Below are 25,272 nucleotides of genomic sequence, written 5' to 3'. Positions count from 1 at the left end.
GGGACACCTATGTTCTATCAAAGAAGACACCAGCCTTACCTCCTACCTTCTGCCACTCAGTTCCTGTGAGCTCAAAGAAATTAACATTGGAAAAGAGTTTTCTGAGAACCCTCAAAAGCTAATTTCCCCCTGCAGACGCATACTGGGAAGCAACATCCTGTGAGGCTCTTGCGTTTCCACACATCCTGCAAACAGAGGCACTAACTGCCCTTTTGTTCCAGACTGTCTTTCCAAGGGTGTTTATATTATGAGCAGCCTTGGGAGACAGTAATGGTGGCTCCCTCTGTTTACTGTCCAGTATAACAAAGATAACATCTCCTTCTGAAGAAAGGCTTAGGCATTTTTGCGTGCAGCCTATTATAAAAGATCTGGGTTCCCTAAATGTGGGGTTCCTCAGCTGTGACCTGGACCCCCTTGATGGGCATCATCCATCCACCTGTACACCCAACAGAGCCAAAAGGGCCCAACATCATGCTCAGGCACTTGCAGTTCTGGGAATGACAAGGGCTCTGTCTCTGACCTAGCAATCTCTTGTCTTTTATGACACTGTGGCAGCAGCCTATTCATTCACAAGAAAGGTAAAAACTCAGTCCTTTCATAATTCTTGGTGATTTAGTAAGCCACTTCCTCTCCAGCTCAACATCTATGGATAGATAGTATTTAACTTGGCTTTGACTCCCAGGCTGCGCACTGGACATCTCCTGTTAGCCACAAGGAGGAAGGGATGCTGAGATGATTGGTAAATGCTTCCCTGGTGAAGCTACGCCATTGCAGAAAGACAGGTTCCCATGCAGATGCTTCAACAGCAGATCCAGCTGTGTGTTCAAGTGGTGTAGACCTTGCCATCAAAGCACAGATTCTGAAGACAGATTGTTCAGGGACAGGGTTGGGTGCGGTCAGCCATGACTGTGTGATTTGGGCTTGCCTGCCTAAGGCTGCAGTGACATGTGATTTTGCCATGACCACAGGGGAGGAGCTGGGCATAATGCCCTCCCATGGGTGGTCCTTGCCCAGAGGACACAGGTGAGGAGTCTGGGACCACATCTGGCTTTACCTCTTGCAGCAGCTGTCGGGAGAAGTCCCTGTGTTCCACGCTGCTATAGTTGAGTACCTGCTCCGTCAGGTTGCAGTTCACGATCCTTATTGTAAGTCCAAAAACCTGGGCATCTGAGACAGACAGTGATGCAGAGTAGCTGAAATCCTGGGATTCAAAGTCACCTGCTTCTCTGTCAGTTTTCTAGAAAGTCTATTTTTTGATGAGGAAAGATTATTTTTAAATAGATCAAGGCATGAACCTTAGATTGAGCTCAAACTGGGAAGTTTTATTTATCATGTTTATATCTGCAATGGAGTGAAAGGACTGATTAACTTAAGCCACACTTATGGCCAGGATAGGAACACTGAGGAGCCAGGTGCAAACCGCACAGTCCACTCCAACAGGAACTGGTCAACCAGCACCTGTGGGGTAGGAAGGCCCCTTCAACTATCCTTCCCCAGGGGACTGCTGCTTCCCTTTGCCTCTTCAGAACCACAAGGCCCAACCAGGTTCTTTGCTGCATCCCCACCCAGGCCCCCAAAATTAGGGTGACAAATTGGCCCTGGTTGCTGGAATCTTCCCGGTTTCAGTGCTGAGAGCCCTGCCTCTGTCCTGGGCAAACTATCATCAGCAATAAAGGTTGCTGTTACTCTTATGCTGGGAAAAATACTCCAGATGGGACAGGGTGACTCATGTCACTTTCATCATGAGAGTAAAACTGACACGTGCACAGTCAAAAGGTCAGGAGCATCGGAAACAGGCCCTGCTGCCTCTCTGAGTGCCGCTGAGTGTGGACAGCAGCTAGCTGACCCTGCCCTGGCTCAGCTCGGTTAGCAAGCTTTAGGACCAATGAGGTCATCACGCTGTCCATCACCTGTGCACACCAGGATTGAGGGCACGCAAAGCTCACCAAGGATGTGAACAGACCCCTGACCCAAACAAGACTTCCCAGGAGGCCCAGTGCACCCCCGAAGCACACACACACACACACACACACACTCCTAGGATAAACTTTAGGCTACAAATCAGGCACAGAAAGAACTGGAACAATGACTAATAATAAAATAGAATTATAACAACATGCTGTAATAGAAGTTATTCAACATTTGCAAATTATTTGTAGAATTTTCCCCTTTCATATTTTTACACCACAGTTGATTGCAGGTAACTGAAACCCAGAATGTGAAACCCCAGATATTTCCAGGCTGGGCCCCCCATCTTAGCAAGAGACCCCCATGCTTCGCCCTGGCTTTCGGGCCTTAATGCGAGCCCCTCCTACCTCTGCCTGGTCAGCATCACAAGATGCAGTTGCTGAGCCCTGAGGATGTTCAGCTTCCCCAGGGCCTTGGAAGCCAGATTGCATCCAGAGGCTCTGGGTGACCGCTGCTGCAGTCTCACCCACCCAACATGCAGATGGCATAGAGGCCACATTGGAAATGCAACGTTAAGCAAAGAGAGCACTCTAGAAGTCCTCTACCGACAAAAGGCATTTTGCAACATAAAGAAAGAAAGAAATCAAGGCTGGAGAGTGGAAGAGGCTGACTCTTCAGAAGTCTTCTAGAACCTTCTGAATTACCATTCCCTAGCATGGGCACATAGATATTTTTTCATGAGGGCCTGGGGTGGTGGGTGGAGCTGCAAATGCCTACTATCTGTCCCAGTGGAGCGAGCTCTGCATCACAGAGGGCGGCCATGGGTGGAAGGAGTGTGAATAACAGATGGATATGAGAAGATTCCCTGGTCAGTGACCATCTCTCAGGCCTCGGTTTCCACCAGGGAAAAGAGAGGTCCCTCCCCTTGTCCTGGAGAGATGGAGGGGGTCCTGGGAAACTAGAGACTCTGCGCCAAGTCAAGGCTTTGCATGCTGGGGTTTGGGGGCCTCTGGGTGCCCACCCTGTGTGCTGGGATGACTTTGCATGGGGTTGGCCCTGAATCTGTTCGTCAGGGGCATAGGCCGAGTCATCGGGGCCGCTCGTTCACCCGCAGTCCTAGCTGTTGTCGCTGTGTGGATCTCTGTGCACTGGACAGACCCCAGCAGGCTCCTTATGAAGCCATTTCAGTGCTCACCACGCTCTGAGCCTGACCCCCAGCCTGGAGCTCCCATTGATCCAGGCTGAGGGCACACACATGGGACACAGGAGTAGAACGTCTCGGATGCACTCCTCACCTCACAACCCACAGCCACAAAGGCCAGCCTGGGGGAGAGCGCCCACCCTGACACCTAGCCAGACCAAGGTCTGCACACTACCGTGACCCCCAGGGTGAGGACGAGCAGGTAGAGCTGGGCAGGCCACACCAGCCACCTCCCAACCCTGAGTTCTAGCTGTGAGGGTGTCACCTAGGTATGGGGAAAGTGGCCTCCTGGCACAGGGGTGTGCACTGTGTCAGCACACGTGTGTCACATGGGAAGTGGGGCACGTGTGGTTGTGGAGACTCGAGCGTGCAGCTCAGCTTTGTTGGCGGGGAGACCTGTAGACAGCCCTGTGGGAACTGCCTGCTTCCGTCCTCGTGTTACTGCATTTGGCCTGTCCACTCAATGACCCTGCATGTGCCACAAAGGTGGCCCCAGAAGCCCCAGGCCGTCCCCTCAGACGTCAGAGTGAGCCCTGGAGGAGACATGCAGGGAGCACGGGAGCCTGTGGAGGGCCCTGAGGCAGCCTGCCAAGCTCTAGGAAGCTCAGGGGGACAGGGAGGCTGCAGTTAGGTAGTGACCTCTGGTGGCCTGATTACAGGAAGAACAACATGATGTGTGGGGACTGTGTAACTGGGATAGCAAGAAAAGTCCGCAAGATCACCTGGAGTTCTGGCCCGGCCTTACCTGTCTTGACGGTCAGCCAGGCGGAGACGTTGGCCCCGCAGCCCTGGTAGCTGGTCTTCACACCGTACAGCACCCCGGCCTCCAGCCCAGCCACCTCCAGGCCCAGGTCGCTGGTCCAGGCGCGTCTGAGCACCAGCTCACCCCGCTGGAGCTGGACGTGGAAGGTGTGGTTCTGGGTGGAATTCAGACCCCAGGACACCCGGAAACTGCTGCTGGTGACGTTGAGGGCCACGTAGTCACGGATCGGAGGACAATCTAGGGCAGCATGGGTGTGCACAAGCCTCAGGGAGGGTGGTCCACCTTCCCTGCAGCAAGAAGCCCCACCTCCATTCAGCCCAGGGCCGAGTCCAGTGGGCCAAGGCAGGTCCACCGTGACATTTTTCCCAACCTTGAATCAAACCTGTTACTTCAAAAAAGAGGCAGCAACCCTCTCCCTTGGAAACGTCCCACGAAGGGCCCAGGCCCTGCCAGGGATTGGGGAAGGTAGTTCTGGATGGCCTCATGGTGCTGGGTATTGAGATGAAGGAAGGAGAAAGCAAACAGAAGCCTGAAGTTCACGTCGCAGCCCCCATGTCACTGAGCCAAGCTAGAGGGCCCCGACCCAGGGCTCGCGGTCTACACCACGGCTCTGCGCGTGTGGCTTGAGTGTGATTCAGAATTGGTGGTTACCAGGAGGCAGAGCACCGTGGGGACGGTGGCACAGACAGAAACCATCTTCATTGAGGCCACTGCCGGCGAGGCTGCAGGGCTGTGGCCGGGACCCTGCCTCCACCCACTCAGGGCTGCGGGCCACACGGACTCCCACGAGCCTGACGGCTTGCACAGGACTTCTGCTTCCAGCCAGTCATCCACTGGACCACGGCCCCATCAGGACACAGCCCTCAGGGGTCCATCGGAGTCTGCTCCATACCCCTTTGTGCTTTCCTATCGAAATCCAAGCTTCAGGGAGCAAAACGCCAACGTGCCGCCCGACATCTATTCTGGTCCTCAGCTGGAATTAAAGCTCTATTTTGGGTGGGAAGAGCCTGGCTCTCCAGCAGCCATCTGGGAGTGGGAACTGCATGTAAAGTAGGTGGCCTGCAGGCAGGCAGCAGCGTCTTCAGGTCAGAATTTTGGTTCTATAAAAAGCATCAATGAGGACACTTGGAAAAAAATTTTTTGTAAAACCATAGTAAAGAAAATAAATTTCCAAGCTATGCGATTCCTCAAAGCCCTTTTGTAAGGACTCATAGAATACACACTTTCTAGTATCGTGAAAAAATTCTGTCCTTCCCAACACATGCATACGCTTCTTCTCAACAAAAACAACAAACCAATACAACCCAGTTCCCCTTTCTCCTTGGCTGCCAAGAAGCCCAGAACCAAGCTTAGTGCCCCGCCATAGTCCTCTGACATGGCCCTGCTGCCTCCTTCCAGCCAAGCACCAGGCTGCCTTTCATAATCCCGTGTGTCGGTCCTTCCCCTCGGGGAGCCTCACAGACCCTCCTCCAAGTGGTGGGTACAAATGCTGAGAGGCCTCCCTTCCCTGTGCCTGGGATCAGGATCAGTGAATCCTCCCAGACTCTTACTGCTTCCTCATGACATTCCTAGAATCAGGAAGCATATTTTTTAAAAGACCTGACTCTTCTTTTACTGGATCACCCAGTGGTTTTCTGCGTTTTGTCACAGAAGTCGACGTAGACACTGAGGTTCACCCTTGATGACGTCTTCCTCTGCAGCGGGAGAAGCAGGGCAGGCTTCCCCGAGGGCAGGGTCCTGACTGCTTCCCTGCAATCTGGGTCCTGACAGTGCAGGCCTCCCCCCAGATCCACAGTCGCTGGAGCCCCGGCCCAGCCTCCGGCAACGGCACTGCACGTCAGTCTGTGACCTGGGAGCACGTGTCTCACTCAGAGACTGGGGAAGGGCCCGACTTCTTTTCTGAAAATCTGCTGCACATTCTGACTGTACAGTCAACACAGGTGGCACCAAGCACTTTTTCCTCCACGTGGCTGGGGGACCAGGTGTGGCCTGAGACCTGATGGGGCCCAGGGCCAGTCTGGAAGCTTGAGCAGCAGCACACAGTCCCTGTCTCCTTGTTGCTGCTGGGAAATCACAACTGACATGCAACAGAAGATGACCTCTCTGTACTGAGGGCCACCCCAGAGTGTCTTCTGAGAGTGTCTCCATGCAGGGTGGAAGGAACATGACTCAGAGGGTGGTGTTGGGAAGAGGTCTGGGAAGACCATGCACATGGCGCCTAATAACCTACGCTCAGTCTTTCAATGAAAAGCCAAGGGTTCTTGGACTGTTGGGTTGAGGCTGCAAACCTAGAACCTTGAAGGCTGTGAGACCTCAAGGCGTCCACAGATGGCAGCTTCTGTGTTCCTGTGTGCAAATGAGCTCTAGGAGAAAGAGAATCCCTTCCCACCCAAAGAAATGCAGCCCTTAAGGCTGATGCTACCTCTGAATATTTGTGCAGCTCCTTCTCCAATTGATTGCCTTGGGAAACTTGCAATATCCCCCATTCAAAGGCTTTCCACCAGCAACAGAGGCAGCTTCAGAGGCTTGAGGTTTGTTGAGCATCTACTATGCACCCACACTGACACAGACACAGGGAGAGCTACGTGATGCCACAGCAATGCCTGACAGGCACAAGGAAGGGTCCTCCCCAGGCAGCCTCCAGGGGTGCAGGGACACTGCCATGGAGCTGGGAGTTCACTCCGGTTGCAAGCCTGTGAGGTAGAACAACACAGGCATGCCACACTCGGTCCAAGCTGTCACTGGGCCAGTCATGGTGCCCCATGTACCTCTTGCCACCATCCCAGCTAAGAGGCTCTTCTGTGACATCATCTCACAGAGGTGACCAGAAAGGTCAAGCCCTAAGTGGCAGGGCTGTTGACTTGACAGTTCCCTGCTGACTCCTAAGCCATTGGCCACAGTTGCCACATAATGATTGAGGAACTGCCGGCTCTCTGGAAAAGGGTCTTTGCAGGTGGATGTAAGCTGAGGGTCTTGAGATGGGGAGAGTGTCCTGGATTGCCCAGGGTGGTGCTAAATGCAACTGCAAGTGTCAGAAGAGCAGAGAAAGACCTGAAGACAGTGGCCCTGAAGGCTGGCGACGTGACCACAGGCCAGGAATGCTGGCCGCAGCAGGCGAAGGTGGGAGGGCAGGCAGAGACGCTCCCCAGGAGCACAGCCCCGCCCAGCCCTGCTGGTACCTGTTGGGACCTCAGGCCTCCAGAAGTGTGGGAGACCTCGTTCCTGCTGCGTAAGCCACCTAGCGTGTGGTACTTTGTCACAGCAGCCACAGGACACTCAGGAACCTCCTGACTCTGCTTCCAGCAGTGTTTGAGGCAGCCGTCCTGTGACTGGCACAGCACACAGGAGAAAGTTCCTCATTTTGCTATAAAATGACCAACTCCTGACATCCTGAGCTAACGCGCTTCTGCGCCCTCCCCTAAGGCTACTCCTTCTGCACCTGGCCTTCTGTCTCCTGGGATAAGCCCCTGGAACTGGGTTTGAGGTCCCTCATTAGCCAGGACACCCTCCTCTGCTTATTCCAGCTTTTCCTTCTTAAAATGTGACCCCAAATGTCACCACTCAGTCCTTGACTCCGGGCATGGTCCGTGGGCAGGGGCAACCTGGATCCTGTGACTGCAGGCAGCGAGGTCCCTGCTGCAGGGCTCTCCCCACCCCATAGCTGGGGGCATATCCTGGCCCTGACCCCCCTCTCAGTGGGGTACCTCAGACTCCTGTCTGTGGGCCTGGGCTCTCATTGCTCCCAGCAGCCCTACCCTCCAGCTGCTCAGGAAATCGTGCTGGGACACAGCCTGTCATGGTGGGTGTCAGACTCAGTTCCCTTCCCCCTGGGCCTGCCTGCCTGCACCCGACCCTCATGAATACAGAACCAGGGGGGATGGATCAGGGCTGAAGTCCTGAGCACGCCACGGAAAGCTGACTGGAGCCAAGAGCCTGGCTGGGGCAAGCCTGGGCGGCTGTTCCTCGCCAACTCTGCTGCTGCTGCCACTGACCCCCTGCCAGCCAAGCCCAGGTTCAGGAGACCCCTCCTCAGGGAGCTGGACAGCTGGGGGCCTCCAGTTGAGGATGGAGGCCAATGGGAGAGGGACCCCGCTCCTGGAACATTAAGTGTGGACTGTGGCCATTCCTCACGGGTTTTGGTAAGTTCAAGAATACAGCTGCCCTGTGTCATTAATTGAGTGACGAATTTCACAAGAAAAATATCTGAGATTTGTGCTGTATTTTCCAAGGACTGTACCTCTTAGCCATTCCAGGGGATTGCTCATTCAGATTAGCATCTAAATTTAAAACACATGCTGATTCCTTAGCAGTGCGCAACTGGAACTCCCCAGACTCTGGTCTGGACGTGCTGGAGCTGTCTGTCCTGCCCTGTTGGAAGGGAAGCGGGGCTGGCGGCCTTCTGGCAACGCTCTACACTGGCGGGCTCGGCGGAGCTGGGCTGGCGGCATTGCTAACTGTAAATAGAGCCTAATATTTTTCCAGATTACTGCCCAGAGTAAAAATAACCATATCTCAACCTGTGTTCTCACTAAAGGGGGGATTCTTGACCTGGGATCTACAACTGGGAAGTCTGTGGCGTCTGCGGTTCCACACAGGCGTGGGGTGCATCTGTGTGGGGTGCAGCTCTAATGGCATCCCCAAAGTCGTGAGTTGCAGTGGCAGAGGAGTGATTGATTGCCAGAGTTGGGCTGTCGGCTCTTCCTTCCTTCCTTCCTTCCTTCCTTCCTTCCTTCCTTCCTTCCTTCCTTCCTTCCTTCCTTCCTTTCACCTGGAGATCCAGGATTGGCTACCACTCCAGATTTCCTTTAATGGAAACAGCCAATGCAGCTGTGCCCTGCATATCAACGTTTGGGTCAACAGCGTCCACACCTCCTTCAGGGGCTGCACCACAGGGTACGTAGCTGCCCAGCTGAGGGCTGTGTGAGGGCCCACCCTGAAGCCATCGCCTGACGATGCTACTAGAACGCAGTGGCACAGAACTACTGCAGTGCCCGCCCCTGCACCAGGACGCTTCCAGCAATGAAGAGGGCACAGGCCTCTTCCCCTGCGCTCCCTCCTGTCAGTGGGTAGACCATTCCAGCTCAAGAGGACTGACCCTGGACCCCTACAGGCCTGCAGAGTGGGGGCTCAGACAGAAATAGACAGGCCACAGTCTCAGGGACACCCTCCAGCCATGCAGCCCAGGGAAGGTCAGGCCGGAGGCCCTGAGCCCCTCGGGTCACTCCTCACAGGGACGGCAGCCCTGGCCAGCAGCCCTGGGGCCCATCTCAGAGCCAGGCTCATCTCTGCTCCTCCTTCCCTAGCCACCAGGAGGTCAGCCAGGCCTCAGGGCCTTGGCCACGTGTGGCATGTTCTTACAGGGGACACTCTCTCAGCAGCCCTCCTGAACCCCAAGGGACACTCGGTGTCCCTCCTGGTATGGAGTGATATGACCACCCAGCCCGCAGGGAGAGGGAATGACGGGGACAAAGGAGCCCGGGTACAGTAGAAGGGGGTTCCTGCTCCAGAACCAACGTAGAAGATCAACCAATAAAATGGAACCACCCGAACAACACACTATGATAAATCCTGGGATGTTTTCTGTCTCATCACAGTGTCTGACTGCATCATATTTGCCCTTCTTGGAATGATGTGAGATGGCACAGTGCCACATGGGATGAACGGGGGAGAGTGACGTCGGCGTTGTGATGTCACTCGACTGTTGATACCTTGAGCACAAACACTGCAGTACTGTGACAGGCGGCCTGAGAACGGAGAGGACCACCAAGTGACTAATGGTGGGTAGCGCATACAGTGTGGAGACACAGGACAGAGGCACTCCGCGTCCTGGGTGGGATGGAGTGGAACAGAAGGCTCATCGTGCTACTCAGAAAGGCTCATAATTTAAAATTTAGGAATTGCTTAATATTTTCAGAATGTGGCTGATCACAGGTGAATGCAAACCCTTGAAAATGAAACCAAGGATAAGGGGGAACCACTGTGTACAGTTATTTCTTACTATAAGCCCTGGGCTGGCAGAAGCCAGTCACATAGACAGCACCTGGGACACCCCAGCCTCCGATATCCCCAACAGGACAGAGCCAGGCTGTCCCTTCTCAGTGTCTCTGCCAGCACCCAACACACTTTCTGCCCCTAGATTGCCCAGGCAAAGCCAGGGTCAGTGCCAGCTCTTGCCGGTGGTCCAGCCTAAGTCTCAACATGCCCTCACCCTCCAGGGACTCAAGACCATCCCCCTTACACCAGCCCACGCCTAACAACCACGGGAGGTTCCCCAGGGCGACCACTGCCAGCTGGTGCCCGCCCCTTTCACCAGCAACGGGGCAGTGGGTGGCACTGGACAGTCATCTGCTAGATCAAGGAATGATTGCGAGAGTGACCGCCAGGAGACCTGGGCAGAGGAGACAGCACCGGGAGGGTTCAGCCCTCCCCTAGACCCCAGCCTGGCGCATGCCATCTGGGGAGCCCCGTCTTACCTTTGCCCGTGCCGTTCAGCTTCTGGGGAGCCGAGGCCGAGGAGTCCTGTGGGCAGACGCACTGGTAGGAGCCCTCCCCGTTCACACACAGCTCCTCTCCAGAGCAGGCATGGAGCCCATGGTGGGAGCACTCGTCCACGTCTGAGAAAGAGAGGTCAGGGCGGCCCGTCACATACCTCCGCCCTCCCGTGGGGCGCCACACGTGTCCTCCCAGCTGCCCACTGCAGGCAGGGCTTCACACCCTCACCAGGCACCTCACGCCCTGGGCAGCCTCTGTGGCCTGAGCCGGAGTGAGTGGTCATGAAATGAGGGACCCCAGAATAAACCACGTGCCTGGGCAGTTTTCTGAATGAGAAAGAAAACTGGAGCCACCCTGGATGTTCTGAGTGGGCCTGGCACTCGCGGTGGCCCTGTTATCCTCCCATCAGGCAGACACCATCCCCCAGAACACTGACCTCAGGGCAAGGCCGCTCTGTGCCCAGGACAAAGCCAGGCAGAGCTGGGCCCCTTCACTGGAGTCTCTAAGCGCCAACAGGAATTAGCTCACGCATCACCCACAAAGCGCAGACCCCCCTCTCTCGGCCACACTATGGGATCATTAGTCTTTCCCTCTAAGGCTCATCTTTGTGCAGTTTCTTCACATCCCATAGATGAGACTTACTGAGCTACCCAGTCGTACCACTGTTCCACTTCAGTCTAGAACAAACTTGCTTCCTTATACCCTCCCCAAAGCACCCAGTCAAATCCACATCCTGCAGTAGGTTTGCAGCCTCGAGGGGTAAACCACTTGCTGGCCAGGTGTGCTCCCATGACCACTAGCTGAGGGCGTGGGCACGACACCCCAGCACTCGGACCGTTGGCCCTGCGCCAGCCTGGCTTGGTTTCCAAGAACATCCGTGCCTTGCAAAGAAAGGTAGTGCAATCCCCGGAGTGTTCATGGCTCCTTCAGGCTGACCTTCAGCGTCCCAGGCCAAGCTTTGTCAGGGGAGCAGCCCCGCCCAGGGCCTGTGAGCTGGGCCATGCCGCCTGCTCCCAACTCAGAAAGGGTTGGACTGGCCCCGCCTTTTGCTTCTGTGCCATGGCGGCTGCTCATGCTATAGGGCCACAGCTGGGCAGCTGAGACAGAGACCATGTGGCCCACGAGACCAAAAATATTGACTCTGTGTCCCTTTTCAGGAAAACACTTTGCCAACCTCTGTCATCAACTAAAAAGCACCCTGTCATTTATCCTGGAATCAAGGCCACAGCTGAGGGCCTCAGCAAGTGAAAATTCAACTGTGCACAAATTCTGCTGTTAGAGCCTCCTGGGGGAAAGACGCCCTTGTCGAAGGTGGGAAGGAGGCCAGAGCGAGACTTAGGAGCCCAAGAACTGGAAGAGTACACTCCTGGAGTGTGCTCTAGGCTTTGCACTCGGGGGCCCCTGGACGGAAGGAGAGGCCTCCCAGGGAGGAGGAAGGCTTGGAGGAGAGAGGGGAGGGAAGGTCTCTGAACCTGTGCTTGGGACCTGAGTTTAACCTTGGCTTAGGCAGAAGGACCACCGCCCACCTCCACCCACCACTGCCCACCACCACCCTGGCAGGAGGAACACACTGGGCATGGGGATCCCTGCCTGCCAGTGCGCAGGACTGGCTCTGACCTTAGCTAGCCTGTATTTGGACCACTCGGGCAAGAAGACCAACCTTGCACCTGGATGCTGACCACTTCATAGACCCGCTTCACGATGTCATTCAGCATAGAGGAGACCTTGGCCACCGGCAGCAGCTGAGGCAGACCCAGCAGCAGCCATGACAGTGTGGTGGAGGGGTCCTGTCTGGCTGAGCTCAGGTAGTGCACAGCGGGGTCCAGCAGCTGCAAGGCACTGGTGACCTGGAATCAGAGCATCAGAGAGACATCCTCTTCAGCCTGACAGGGAACCCGAGGTGGGAGAAGCTGGAACCACAGGCACACACATCCCCTGTTCTGCTCCACAGAGAGCACTGTGGCAGGACTTCTGCACTGTGACCCTCCCAGTGAAAGCCCTGCAGACCAGACTCACACGGCCTTCGCAGCAGCAGCGGTGGTGGGCTGAACGGTGCCCTCCAACTTGCACCCCTGGCCCCTGACTGTGCCCTGATTTGGAGATGGTTTTGCTGCAGATGTCACTTGTGAAGGTGAGCTCATCAGAGCAGGCCCCATCCCATAATCCTGGTGTGCTCATCAACAGTGGAAACTTGAGCCCAGAGCCAGACACAGAGGGAAGGCGGTGCCGAGGAACACTGGAGAGGACGCCACACAGCCCAGGAGGGGCCTGGAGCCCTTGCAGTGCCCAGAGGGAACCGGATCCCCAACACTCTGATTTTGGACTTCCAGCCCCTAGAATGGTGGGACCCCTTGTGCTTCTCGATAGACCTTTGATGGCAAGTGGGTTGTATCTCTCTGAAGCTGGTAATTTGTTGTTGTTGTTGTTGTTGTTGTTTTGGGTACCAGGGATTGAACCCAAGAGTACTTAATCACTAAGCTACATCCCCAGCCCTTTATTTTATTTTTATTTAGGTCTCACGTAATTACTTAGGGCCTCACTAAGTTGCTGAGGCTGGCTTTCATCTTGTGGTCCTCCTGCCTCAGCCTCCCGAGCCATGGGAGTTACAGGCATGCACCACGATGCCCAGCTTGAAGCTGGTATCTTTAAACTGAGAATTCCAGTCTGGTTCAGAGCCTGTCATTTGGGAACCACTCATGAGACGTCCCCCTCCCTGTCCCACCCCCAGCTCCTCTCCGCCTACCACCCACCAAGGAGCACAGAAGGCGCGTGTGGTTCTGCAGCCCGGGGTCCACATGCTGCAGGTCCACAAAGTCCACCTTCACCAGCATGGTCACGTTGTACCAGCTCACCCGGCTCCTCTCTGGAGCTGCACCTGCATCTGGAGGGTGAATGCCAGTGAGTTAGGACCAGGGCAGGGCTGGCCACCAGAGGCCACTGGTGGTGTTGGGGTTTGTATGTGAGGTGTCCCCCAAAAGCTCACACGTAAGACAATACAAGAGGGTTCAGAGGGGAAATGATTCGGTTGCAAGAGCCTTAAACTAATCAGTGAATCGATTCCTGATGGGAATCTGAGTGGTGGCTGGAGGCAGGTGGGTGTGGCTGGAGGGGGTGGGCATTGGGGGCGTGTTTTTGGGGTATATAATCTGTATCTGACCAGTGGAGACTTTCTCTCTGTTTCTGGTCATCATGTGAGTTGCTTCCTTCTGCCCCACTCTTCTGCCATGGTGTCCTGCCTCACCTCAAGCCCGAGGAATAGAGCTGGCCTACTATGGACTGAGACCTCTGAAACCGTGAGCCCCTAAATAAACTTTTCCTTCTCTGCAGCTATTCTGGTCAAGTCTTTAACTCATAGCATCACAATAGCTGACTAAACAGGTAGGGTGAGGACGGAAGGCCAGAAGGCAGGAGGCCAACCTTTGCCCACCCCTCCCTCCCTAAATCACCTGCCCACAGCTCCTCTCCCTCCCGTTGGCCATGAAGACCACTGGCCCCAACCTGTGAGGGGCTGACAGGTCAGAAGGCCTGGGAGCCAAAGCAGTGGAATTTGAAAAGAGACGCAGGATGCAAGTGTATGCTGCGATCCTCGCTAGTATAATGTTGCACTGATGTATCGGGTTATTATACACTGGGCCATGATTTTGTGGATTCTATTTATACTATTAATATCAACCAGCATAATACATAATTATGTATTACATAATATACTATATAATACTGTATGTAAACCATACTATAAATACCACAATATATCGTTGAATGGTATAGTGAACACAAAGTATTTAATAATACTTGATACTGTTTATACTATTCCTTTATGGCTATATACTTACTAATAGGACTATATATTGTATGTGATTCTTATATACATTTATTTCACCTGTTTCCCTAGCTCTGAACACTGGCCCACCCATGCTTCTAGGTATAACCTGTGGTTAGGACAGAACTTTCCGGACCAGCAGACATGGCCAGTCAGCACCTGCTCTTGGTGTTGGGTTGCTGAAACATCTGCTGAGCATCCAGCCCTAGCTTCCCATGCAGGAGCCCACCTGCAGCTGCCAGGAGACCTGGGTCTCTGCCCAACAGGAGCGCCTCGCCACTCCAGGGCACCGAGAGCCCAGCTCTGCCCAGTGCTCCAGCAAGCAGATCCGGGGAGGAGCCACCCTACCTGCACTGGGGCTGCTGCTGCTAGGTGCCTACCCGCCCACCCCTCCCCATGAGACCCTCCTCCTAGCAGCCCTACCGTGAGGTGTGGGAGCCACACAGTGGTGGCCCCCTGACCAGGGACAGCACTTCTGAAGCCCAGGGCACTCAGTGTCCGAGCTGCACTGTGAGGTGGGTAGCTGTGGCCCTGCTGTTGGGCAGACACCAGGTCTTGATGCAAACTCCCCAGACCGATTCAGGGCTAAGGGGAAAGGAGAACGGAAACAATTAATGATCTGGAATCTCAAAAAAAGAAAGCCCTTGGTGAGCTGTGAGCGGGTGCTGCATGCAGAGTTGAGCCCCTCCCGTAGTTCCCAGAGGTTCCAGGCTGTGAGCCTGGGACCACCTCCAGCCCTGTTGGTTCTACCATTGCCTGGCCATAGGGCTGCCAGATTTGGTGGAGGTCCTGGGGCCTCCTTTTCCTCTGACCTGCAGAGTCCAGGGACGGTGGCTCTACACCCTCTTCCAGGACCCCATATGGCTTCCTCTCCCGATTGCTCCACTCGCTCGCTCATTCAGCCCCTGAACATCTACCGAGCACTTACTGTGGCCAGGCTTGGTGCTCAGTGCCTGGCCCAGCTGTGGCCCCAGACAATCTACCCTGGAGACTGTGTTCCAGGGGGACGGAATCTGCAGTGAACCTACAGAAGGTCACATAGGAGCAGAGCCTGAGATAAGGTAGGCGGGGGAGTGTCAGGGAAGGCTCTGGAGGGAGATGCAGTGCCTCCGTCTGGCAAGCCAAAGGAGCCCGGCAGAGTGACTCCAGCCCCGTCGCCAGGAGGTGAGGAGTGTTGGACCCTCAGAGGGTCTGTCTGTGGCCGGGCAGGAGGCTCAGCGGGGGCAGAGACCCTGTGCATGAGTGGGGGCCCTAGAGATTTGAGCCATCTAGTGATGATAGGGACACTATTGGTACCCCCAGTCCCTCTAATTACTCTGGCCTGCTCTGTACCCCATCTCCTGTGACTCTCAATTTGCCCTGGAGGCTGGAGCTGCCTGGCTTCAGTGAAAACCTGAGGTGCCTGGAGATCCAACAGCCAACTTCTCCACTTATGGCCAATGCCGTGAAATAGCCCCTGTGTGCTGCACCTTCCCTTTGTCCTCCTGCTTCCTGGGGGCACAGGGCACGTGCTGGTCTGGTCCACACTGTGGCGGCCCTTCTGCCTGCTGGGGAGCATCCTCAGAAGGGAGGAAGGCTGTCACGATGATTCAGGAGGGATGCGGAGGCCGGGTGGCAGAGAAGGTGAGGAGTCAGACCGGAGTTATCAGCTACAAGCATCTCCAGGATGTGCCAACAGACAGGGCAGAAGGTGGGGTGCAAGAGAAAGAGGAGCCTCAGGGAGCCTCCGAGGCTGCGGACCAGGGCACCCACCTGTCTCTGGTCCTCAGCTGGGGATGCTGCAGGAAGAGTGGCCAGGACCTCAAGAGTCCAGCCTTGTCCATGTGAAGTCTGACAAGTTACTGGACACCTGTGTGGAGACGCACTAGCAGTGCACACCCCACCCCATCAACACGAGGGTCAGCTGAGGCTGGTGGCTGCAGAGCCCAGGGCCTGTTAGCACAGCGTGTGCTGTGAACATGGCCTGGGAGTCACTCCTGGCAGACATGGGATCACCAGGACGGAGGGAGCTGCTGTGGGGACACAGGTGATGTGAGGCCAGGGACAGAGGGAGCCACCTGCAAGGACTGGTGATCCTAGTGACCAGGAGCTCAGTAATGGGGTGGGGTGGCCATGGTGGGCTTCTCGGGGTCCTAGCAAGGGCCAGGAGTCCAGGGAGATGGCGTTCCAGCCACAGGAAAGCAGGAGAGGGAGGAGGGGAGAATCTGGAGCCCGGGGCTGAGCTCCAGGAGCCACTGCAGGGAGACAGTGGAGCACGCACTGAAGTCCAGGAGAGCTGGACATGCAGCGGGACAGACCTCCCCAGCCAGCCTGGAAGGTGGGCCAGACTGGGAGGCACCATCTCATTCCCAGGAGGAGTAAAACTGAGATGGGAGCCCGAGGAGGAAAAGGGCAGCGGGAGGGCAGCAGAAGGCAGGAGAGAGGCAGTCGGTACCAGGAGGCTGGGAGCTCAGCCTCCCACCCAGCAGCCGGGCAGGGGCCATGCCCCCTGCAGTGCTGCCCCAGCCCACACGGCTCAAGCCTGGAGGCACCAGAAGGTGTGTGTCTTCGCCAGTGGCCCACAGGACTGCCATGAGCCCCTCAAGGGCCGCGAAGCTCCGCGAGTCCCACTGGTAACCAGGCTCTGCGGCTGTCCCCATGAAGGTGGGAGGCAGGCGAGGGGCCAAGCCCACGGGAGGCCTCGAGGGGCTGTGGCCCAGGCCCATTCTCCTGGGGCCCCACAGGTGTTTGACAGAACAGAAGACCCTGCTCCTCTCTTGTGTTGGGAACACCTCTCCGAGGGTGGCTGTGTCTGCCAAGGCAGAGCAGGGCAGCTGAAGCTCTCAATGTATGGGGGTCCCCTGGCTCTCTGTACCCAGGAAGCTGCTGTAGCCGCTTCTCGCTATGGGATTCAAATGGCTGAAGTAACTCCCTGCTTTCTGAGTCGTTCTTGGCTGTACCTTGGTGTCCTCGGCATCCAGGTGACTGCACTAATGTCTCCAGGTCCCAGAGAGAGGGCCAGGCCAGCAATGGCTCTGGGGCATAAGAAATGGATGTCTGGGGGCTCGGGTTGTGGCTCAAGTGGTAGTGCGCTCGCCTGGCATGCACGAGGCACTGGATTCGATCCTCAGCAACACATTAAAAAAAATAAATAAAGATGTTGTGTCCACCGAAAACTGAAAAATAAATATTAAAAAGAAAAAAGAAATGGCTGTCTGCACAGGCCAAGGAGGGAGAGCGGGCGCCCTGCTTCACCCCTGCGGTGAGTGGCAAGGGCCTCAAGGACAAAAGATGCCAGGTCTGAGTGTGAGGTGGGCTCCTGGGACAGAAGAGAGGCGAGGCAAGGTGGGCCACCAATCCAGGCAAACATGGAGTCCCATGCCCGGACCCTCGACTGGGATAAACCATCCCAGTGACACGAGGAAGCTCAGAGGCGTGGCAGGGAGCTATGTGCCTTCTTTGCCTTAAACTGTCCTAAGCTAACATGTTTATTTAAATTTAAAGAAAATACAGCCCACCCCCCAAAACTGGCTTCCAGCCTCGGCCGCCTGATCACGACAGCGGGATTTCGGTCCAGGCTCTGCGCCTCCGTTTGACTACTGGGAATCCCCTCCCTGCCTCCACTGGTGGCTCACCCAGTGCCATCAGAGAAACACCAATGACTCCAACTTGGGCAGAAGTCAAGAATCTCCTTCTCCTTCCCTAACTCAAGGCGAACCATGAAACCGGGCACCCGGCAGCCCAGGTAGTCCTGACTCAGCGAGATGACGCTGCGATTTCCGTCCAGGCAGCCACATCCCAGGGGCTGCGGAGCCCACTGCCCTGTGGTAGCATCCTTTCCTGCCTTGTTCCTCCAGGGCCCCGGCCATCATCAGGGAGGGATGGGAGTTACGGGGCCTCCTGGTCCAGTGGGGCCCTGGCTCGCCCGAGGAGGGGAGCTTGCCCATACAGTGAGCCGTGCAGAAGCCAGGAGTCCCTGGACATGGTGAGCTTTGGCAAGACGCTTGGTCCCACTTCTCAGGGGGTACCCTGATAGTGATCCTACTGTGGGGAGCAGTGAGTGTCCCTTATGATTTTCAGCATTACTTATGATAATAAAAACATGGGGAACAACTAAATGTTAAGCAGTGCATAAGAAGCACTGCTACGTCCGCGGAGGTGGTGTGCGGGAGCCATCAAGTCAGGCAGTAGATAATACTTATTGACATGAAGACGCCTGGGCGGCCTGGCCAGGGGTGAGGGTGTTCTTCAGAAATCCCTGTCTGGGGCCACCATCCTCCATAAGATGCCCTCCCTGGATATAGACCAGAAGAAATCTAACTGGGGTTATTCTCGGGTGGCGGGCTTTGGGGTAATTTCCGACCGTGCTTCCAAATTATTTGTGCGTTCATTTTTGATGAATGGCCAATGGCCGTGCATTCATTTTTGTTATTACATTTTTTAAAGTTTAAATTAAAAAAAAATGTGACTTATCATTTCCCAGCAGTGCTGGGCCCACAGGTGGAAGGGGCCTTCAGGGAAGAGAAGAGAAGGGAAAGTGGCGTTTTGCTGCCACCTGGGGACAAGGTACTGATGCAAAGGCACCAGGGCAAGAGGCTTTGCCAGAGGAAAAAATGTCTTTGGGCTTCTTTGTCCCTCCCACCGTCCACCCGTGGGGTCCAGCTCTGCACCAGCTTCATCCTGTGCAAACCCGAGCTGCGGGTCTTGGCTGGGCTGCTCGAGCTCTACACGGCCAACCCACCAGGGGTGGCTCCAAATGGGCATTCACAAAACAGTCATGGAGTGACCCAGAACACTGGGCAAGGCTGGGCTGCCCATCCACATCCATGGTGTAGATGTGGTGCCCACCGGCAGCCTCAGGCCGCCAGGGCCTGCCTTTGAACAAGAGCTGGGTAGAGATCAGTGCTTACGATGGTCCCGCACAGAGAGGGAGCCACGGCGGCCCCGTGGGTTATGCTATATGACAAGCCCTGGCACCAGCAGGGACCTTCCCCAGGGAGAGCCCAGTGTCCCTGGTGCCCTGAAATGTTCCCCTCCCACCATCACATGGCCACTGACCTCAAATGCTCCCCAACAGCAAGTGCAGCTTGGTGAACCAGAAAATGATGGTGTGAGGGCAGAGACTTGGGGCCCCTCCCCAGCCTGCCCACTAGCTGCCAGTCCTGGTCAGGTCCCTGGCCTCTCTCTGGCTGGGGTCACACCAGGCAGAGCTATTCCTGAGTGACAGGAGCAAGGATCTCCTATCTGGCCTGACCCTCCAACACCACTGACCAATGCCCATTTCCTCTCCTTTCTTTCCAGGGTCCTGTCTGCCTCTCTGGGTCCCCCGCTACTAGAGTCACACTTCCAGGAATCAAGGGGACCATGAATTGTCCTGCCTCACAGCACCTTTCTCCCTCTCCCCCAGCCATCCCTTACCTGCCTCACCCTGCCTGCACCTGCCACAGGGTCGCCTGCAGCGCCCCAGAGCAGCACTGTGCTCACCTGAGACTCTCTATCTAGAACACTTGCACCTTCCCTCACCCTGGAGAGTCCCTAATTAAAGGTCCTCATGCTCTTAATGCCAAGGCCCCACAAGAGGCCCTTCTAGATGCTGGTTTGCGGAGGGAAGGTGGGGGCAGGTGGTGGGGAGGGCCACCAGCCGCCAGTCTTCTCTTCCATGGGGATTAGCGTGTGGAGCAGAGCAGGGCCGCAGGTGCCCTAGGCAGGGCTGGAGGTGGGAAGGGGCTGAGGATCGGTCTCCCTCGGGGTTGCCTCACTCCCTCCAGCTGTGTCACCTCACTAGTCCTGATAGCAATAACAAGTCAGAAGAAGGGTTGCTGTCACACTGAGATGGGACGGGGCAGGCCTGTGCCAGCCTTCAATGGCCAGATCACGAGCCCCAGGCCATGATGCTCTGAGCCACAAGGCCTTTGCAGCAACAGGCTGGGAACGCAAGGTGACCCCAGCCCCGGGAGGTGGTGCAGGAGCCACAGTTGCCCACGAGCCCTGGAGACAGGAACATGGAAATAGGGCTGGGGTGTGGGCACAAAGGGACTCCTTGGACCCCATCACTTAGTGAATGGACAGGGACAGCCTGTCGCTGCCCGGTGCTGGCCCTCTTTCTTCTGCAGAGGAGGCTGATGGCGATGGTGCTGGTCAGGCTCCTGTTTAACAGGCATCAGTCCAGAGCCCTCAGCCCTCTCTACACCTGGCCCCCTGAACAGGACAATGGGAAGTGTCCACCGCCCATCCTGGACGATGTTGCACTGGGGAACTGGGGGGCTCCCAGCCTGCTGGCATCCTGGCCTGGGCCACAGGAATTGGTCCCTTGGGGCCTTCTCGGGGCCCCCACAGCTAGTGCTTTCCGCCCTGGGCTGCTGCCCTCGTGTCCTGGGTGGCCCTGCTGACACCTAGCGGGCACCCCTTCCCACTTGCCCTCCCCAGGGCAGGAGAGGACCTTCTGACTGCACGGAGGCTCACTCTGATCTGATCCTGACTCAGAGCGAGCAGCACCACCCACGCACCCTGCCTCTCACACTCCCTCCCGGAAGAGGTCATCTGAGCCCTGCCTGGCCCTGCTGTGGCCCTGGCAGCCACACTGGTCGCCTTGGCAACAGCCACCTCTGCTCACAGCAGCAGCTTCACACTGCAGGGTGGAGGCAGGAGGACGCGGCCTCTGGGCAGTGATGGGGGAGGCCTGGCCCTCCGGCCCACTGTAGGGTTCAGGCCAGGACGTGAGCTGGAACTCACATCACCTAACCATGACCTTCAAAAGGAGAAGACTGCGGCTGGGGAGGAGCCTGCACAGCCTCCGAGCTCGGGCGGGTCTGCAGCTCCCGGGCCCTGGGTGAGCCTCCGTACCACCTGGGAACAGGCCGGAAGGCCAACTCTTGCCTTTCATCAGGACCCACAGACTCAGAGCTCTGGGGGTGGGCCTGTGACCCCCTTCAGATGACCCTAATGCACAAGACCTAAACAGTTCAGTGCTGACAGCAGGCACATGACAGTCCCGGAGACGCCCTCTCTGCCCTGCCACCGCCCTGCACCCGGAACTCACACAGGACGCAGTAGAGGCCGAGCTGCTCGTAGCCCTTGCAGCAGTCGGTCACGTTCCTGGACTCGGGGACCTCCACCGTCAGGTACTGTGTCCTGTAAACAGTCTTGGGGCACCACCTCCATGGGATCCAGCCCCCGCAGGACGTGTGGACAACGTGGGAAGTCTGGACAGCCTCCACTCTCGGGACGCTTCGGGTCTCCAGGTAGCTGCACAGCTGGTAGCTCAGCAAGGACAGGCCTTTTTCTATGAGGGAGGGGGCAAAGAGGTGGGACCAAAGCGTCAGATCAACGTGGGTTACATGGATGGCCACCTCTGCCACAGCCAGCGGATAGGATCGCCACAGTAGGGCCGCTCATGTCCCGCCACCTGCCCCACCACAGCCTTGGCCTCTGTGCACCGAGAGTCATGGGAAGGGTGCATCAACACCTGTCTGCAGGCTAAAAATCCCTCCTTAGAGTGAGCCGCCACCCGGGCCACTCCCACCTCCCCGCAGCCAGGGCTCCAACAGTGAAGATGCTGAAGGAGCAGAACCAGGAGGTCCCGTCCCGTGGTCTACTGCACGTTTCTGGTTCTGCAGTGTAGAATCTCGCGCACACCTGACTCATGAGCCTCAGGCTGGGCATGTGGGACACGGATAGGCAGCGACTCCCTCCTACCAGGGGCCTGCTCGGGCCAGGCAGAAGACAGTGACAACTTTTGTGCAATAAAATCCAATAAGATAAATAACAAATATGTAGCCACATGTGAAAGGTGCACAGATGATGAAGCTCACTGCAACTGTCACTATTGTCATGGAGGACGGAGGGCACGTCACCCTGTTCTAGATGGAGCCTCCCGCTGACCCCGTCAGGCCCTGAGCCTCTCTGCCCTGGAGCCTGGCTCCTACCATTGATCCTTTGTCAATATGAGTACTCTGTTCTTGAGACTTAGGCACAGGTGACATCTGCCAGCTCTCTGCCCCTTTGCCATTGTCTCCCCTCAGGTGGCTCCTGGGGCTTCCCCTCTTCCCAGGGAGCCTCTGTCACCTCATGTCACTGAAGCTGCTTGGGGAGGATTGTGTTCCTCCAAAATATGTTCAGGTGCTAACCCCCAAAAGCTCAAGAGGTGAGCCTAACTGGAGATGGGCTCCCCTCAACTCCCACAGCACCCAGCAGGGGCTCTGTGTGCTGGGCTCAGGTATGGGCTGGAGGAGTGGCTGGCCGGGGCCTCAGCCTCAAGCTCTCCACCCCACTAGACTGCAGCCTGCAGGTAGGGCCAATGCCACCACTTATTTCCCTCCCAGAGCAACGCGGTGGGTTGCTGGGAGGAACTCATATCATACAGGGGCAGAAATAATCCTAAGAAGAGCCACTGCCTTTGTCCCCACCCCAGGATGGCACCTCTGAAGACCCCTGCCCTGGACTTTTGGGTGACTCGCAAACAGGCAGATAGTGAGAACCAGGAAGAAACTGGGCAGAGCCAGCCGTGGACTGGCTGATGGAAGGGGTGCAGCCTTATTCTGGGTGGAGCCCCAGGGCGGAGAAGAAACCTCTCCAGTCACAGAGGACAAGCTGCCACCTTCCTGGGGGATGCTGCATCCCAGTCGCCCTCCTCAGGGGACTCTGTGGGTCGGGGGTGACCTGGTGGCTCCTCTGCCAAATGTAGGTCCAGTCTGCTCTGGAGAGCACAGAGCCTTGGTGACATGGCATGGGACAGGAGAAGTTGGGGTCGTGGGGCGGCGGTTGGCCAAAAGCTCAGATATGACCAGGAGAGGGTGAGAGAGTGGCAGAAGGAACCCGGGCTCAAACTTGGTGGCCATGCTGAGCAGGATGAAGCCCCAGGTGCCCAGCGTCAGGTGGCTATAGAGGGCTTCACCTTCACCTAAGGGGAGACGTCCACCGAGGCCACAGTATGTGATGTATAGGGAGTCCCCTGCCTCCACCTGCTGTTTATGGGTCCCAGCTAATGGCCAGGAGGTCCCTCCAGCCGGCACATGTGTGTGCACATGCACATGCTCACACAAGCCCATACGTGTGCACACACTCACACACGTTCACAGGCTCTCACTCTCACCATGCACACACATACACACACACACACACACACACACACACACACACACACACACGTGCCCGCTCCTGTCTGCAGGGAAGCTGTAGTTGATTTGGAGACAGCGTGGGTCTCTTTAGACTCCCAACTGAGTGAGAGAGTTTTAAGAGGAAATAATTTTAAAGCTTGGAATCTCAATTTCTTGCAATCTGTGGTTTCAGAAATCCACGAGTTTCTGTTTGTTTGCGGTACTGGGCATGGAACCCAGTGTGCTAACTGTGAACTCTGCCCTGAGCTACACCCCAGCCCTGCAGCTCTACAAACCCTGTGTCTCCTGAGGCTCTTGCCGGTGCCCTCACCCACCCCTCACTCCATGGCAGTAATTCTGCACTTAGGAGCTGGGTGGCGAAGGGCAAGCCCTAACATCTCTGGTTCCTGGGTCCTGACCTAGGATCAAGGACTTCAATACCCCTAGGTCCAGATAATCTCTAAGAGCTTGCTCTAAGAGCTTGCTGTCCCCAACTGGGTCCAAGGATCTACCACACCTTCATCACCCACACAAATGCAGTTTCCGGCCCCACCCTGCCCCCTGCCAGCTCTGAATCCACATTTTAACCCCAGGGATCCCCGGGACCCCCAGAGGCACCCTGGCACTGAAAGAGTCCTTCTGGAAGCTTGCAGGGTGCTCCCCAACTTATGCAGCTTGGCCATCCAGGAGCAGGTCCACCCCTCAGAGAAGACACGGTGTCCCCATAGGGGCCATCCTCATGAGACCCTCTCCCAAGGAGCCCCTCCCTCAAGAACCACCCACGCTGAGCCCAGATGCCTCACCTGTAAAGCTGCTGGCCTGGCTCAGACCCACAGCACTGGCCAAAGCCAGCAGGGCCAGCCCCAGGGTCATGGGCGTCCTCGGGGGCAGGGGCCACGCAGGACCCAGGGCTTCCAAGGCAGCAGTCTGAGTCTTTGGAGGGGCACTAAGGGCCTGCGTCGCCTGGGCCCCAAGGAAAGGCCTTCTGTCCCCTGTGCTGCTGGTGATGGCAATGGCTTCAGAGGGAGCATCTGCTGGGAGCAGTCCCTTATGCCTGCTCATCAATGCCCGCCTGCTACCGCTGTTTCCCTGGGGGCTCCTGCATGTCACAGACTATTCTTGCTCCAAGCAGATGGCATCTTTTAGGAAAGGTGAGCGGCCAACATCTCCAGTCTCATCGCTGAGTTCCATCTCATTGTTACCCAGAAAATGCATTGCAAACCCAAATCTGTGTCCCCCCACCAAGTGCAAAGTATTCTCTTACCCTATCACTGCAAACTGGCAGGAGAAAACAGCGTCAAATCAAAGTGGTACATCAGACTCAGAAAGGCACCCTTCACACAGCTCCACAATACAGCTCAGAAGTCATGAGTGGGGCTTCACCAGCCCCCCAGCCCCTTCTCCTGGGGATCGCTGGGCTGTGCTCACAGAGACGCTCACTACCCATGACTGGAATGGAAAATCACCCGTGGAACAGCCTCAAGTGGGGGGGGGGATGAATTATTGCAGAGGATAGAATATTAAAGAATCGGGAAATGCCCACCATGAAGATGTTGTACCAGTATTAAGAAAAAATGAGCACTGTAAACTCAAAACAAAAGTTCATACAACTGCCTTCAGAAAGAAGTCAACCCCAACCTTACATGAAAGTGGATGAAACCCAGAGAAGATCAAGGGGAGAAGAGAAAGCCTGTTGAGGTGGTGGAATTGTAGGAGGCATTTTTATTTCAGTAACTGTCATGTTACATGTGAGATGGATTTTTAGATTCCGTGTCAAACTCTCTCTAGCCCACAAAGCCTTTGTGCTTTTTGTAACTTGGTATTGAAAGCTGTTGGCTTCTCGGAGAAGACAACAGGGTAGGTACAGGGGCCCCCTGGCTGTCCAGCTCATAATTCCCTTGTGTCCTCAATACAGAGCTGTCCTCTCCGGGGGCCTTCCACCCGATGCCCATGCCCACGTTGCCATGTCTTCTATTCTCTGTAGGTTCATCTCCCCGGCGACTCACTGCTGCAC

The 25,272-nt window shown here is 56.2% G+C and overlaps 1 protein-coding gene across 1 annotated transcript in view; it reads right to left on the bottom strand.

Moving 5' to 3' along the window:
- The window catches only part of Umodl1 (uromodulin like 1), a 55,271-nt gene extending 31,140 nt beyond the window's left edge, over nucleotides 1-24,131 (bottom strand). Inside the window, exons 1-8 of the mRNA XM_078041202.1 lie at nucleotides 24,062-24,131; nucleotides 21,203-21,445; nucleotides 14,608-14,769; nucleotides 13,115-13,233; nucleotides 12,025-12,211; nucleotides 10,346-10,486; nucleotides 3,855-4,109; nucleotides 1,055-1,167 (exon numbers count right to left, since the gene is read on the bottom strand). Of these exons, the coding sequence (XP_077897328.1) occupies nucleotides 1,055-1,167; nucleotides 3,855-4,109; nucleotides 10,346-10,486; nucleotides 12,025-12,211; nucleotides 13,115-13,233; nucleotides 14,608-14,769; nucleotides 21,203-21,445; nucleotides 24,062-24,131 (1,290 nt within the window). The remainder of the gene's footprint in view (nucleotides 1-1,054; nucleotides 1,168-3,854; nucleotides 4,110-10,345; nucleotides 10,487-12,024; nucleotides 12,212-13,114; nucleotides 13,234-14,607; nucleotides 14,770-21,202; nucleotides 21,446-24,061) is intronic.
- Nucleotides 24,132-25,272: the final 1,141 nt, after the last annotated feature.

This window comes from Ictidomys tridecemlineatus, chromosome 3, assembly GCF_052094955.1.
Source record: "Ictidomys tridecemlineatus isolate mIctTri1 chromosome 3, mIctTri1.hap1, whole genome shotgun sequence".
In the NCBI taxonomy this organism is placed as follows: Eukaryota; Metazoa; Chordata; class Mammalia; order Rodentia; family Sciuridae; genus Ictidomys; species Ictidomys tridecemlineatus.
This window is presented reverse-complemented; position numbering and strand designations above follow the sequence as displayed.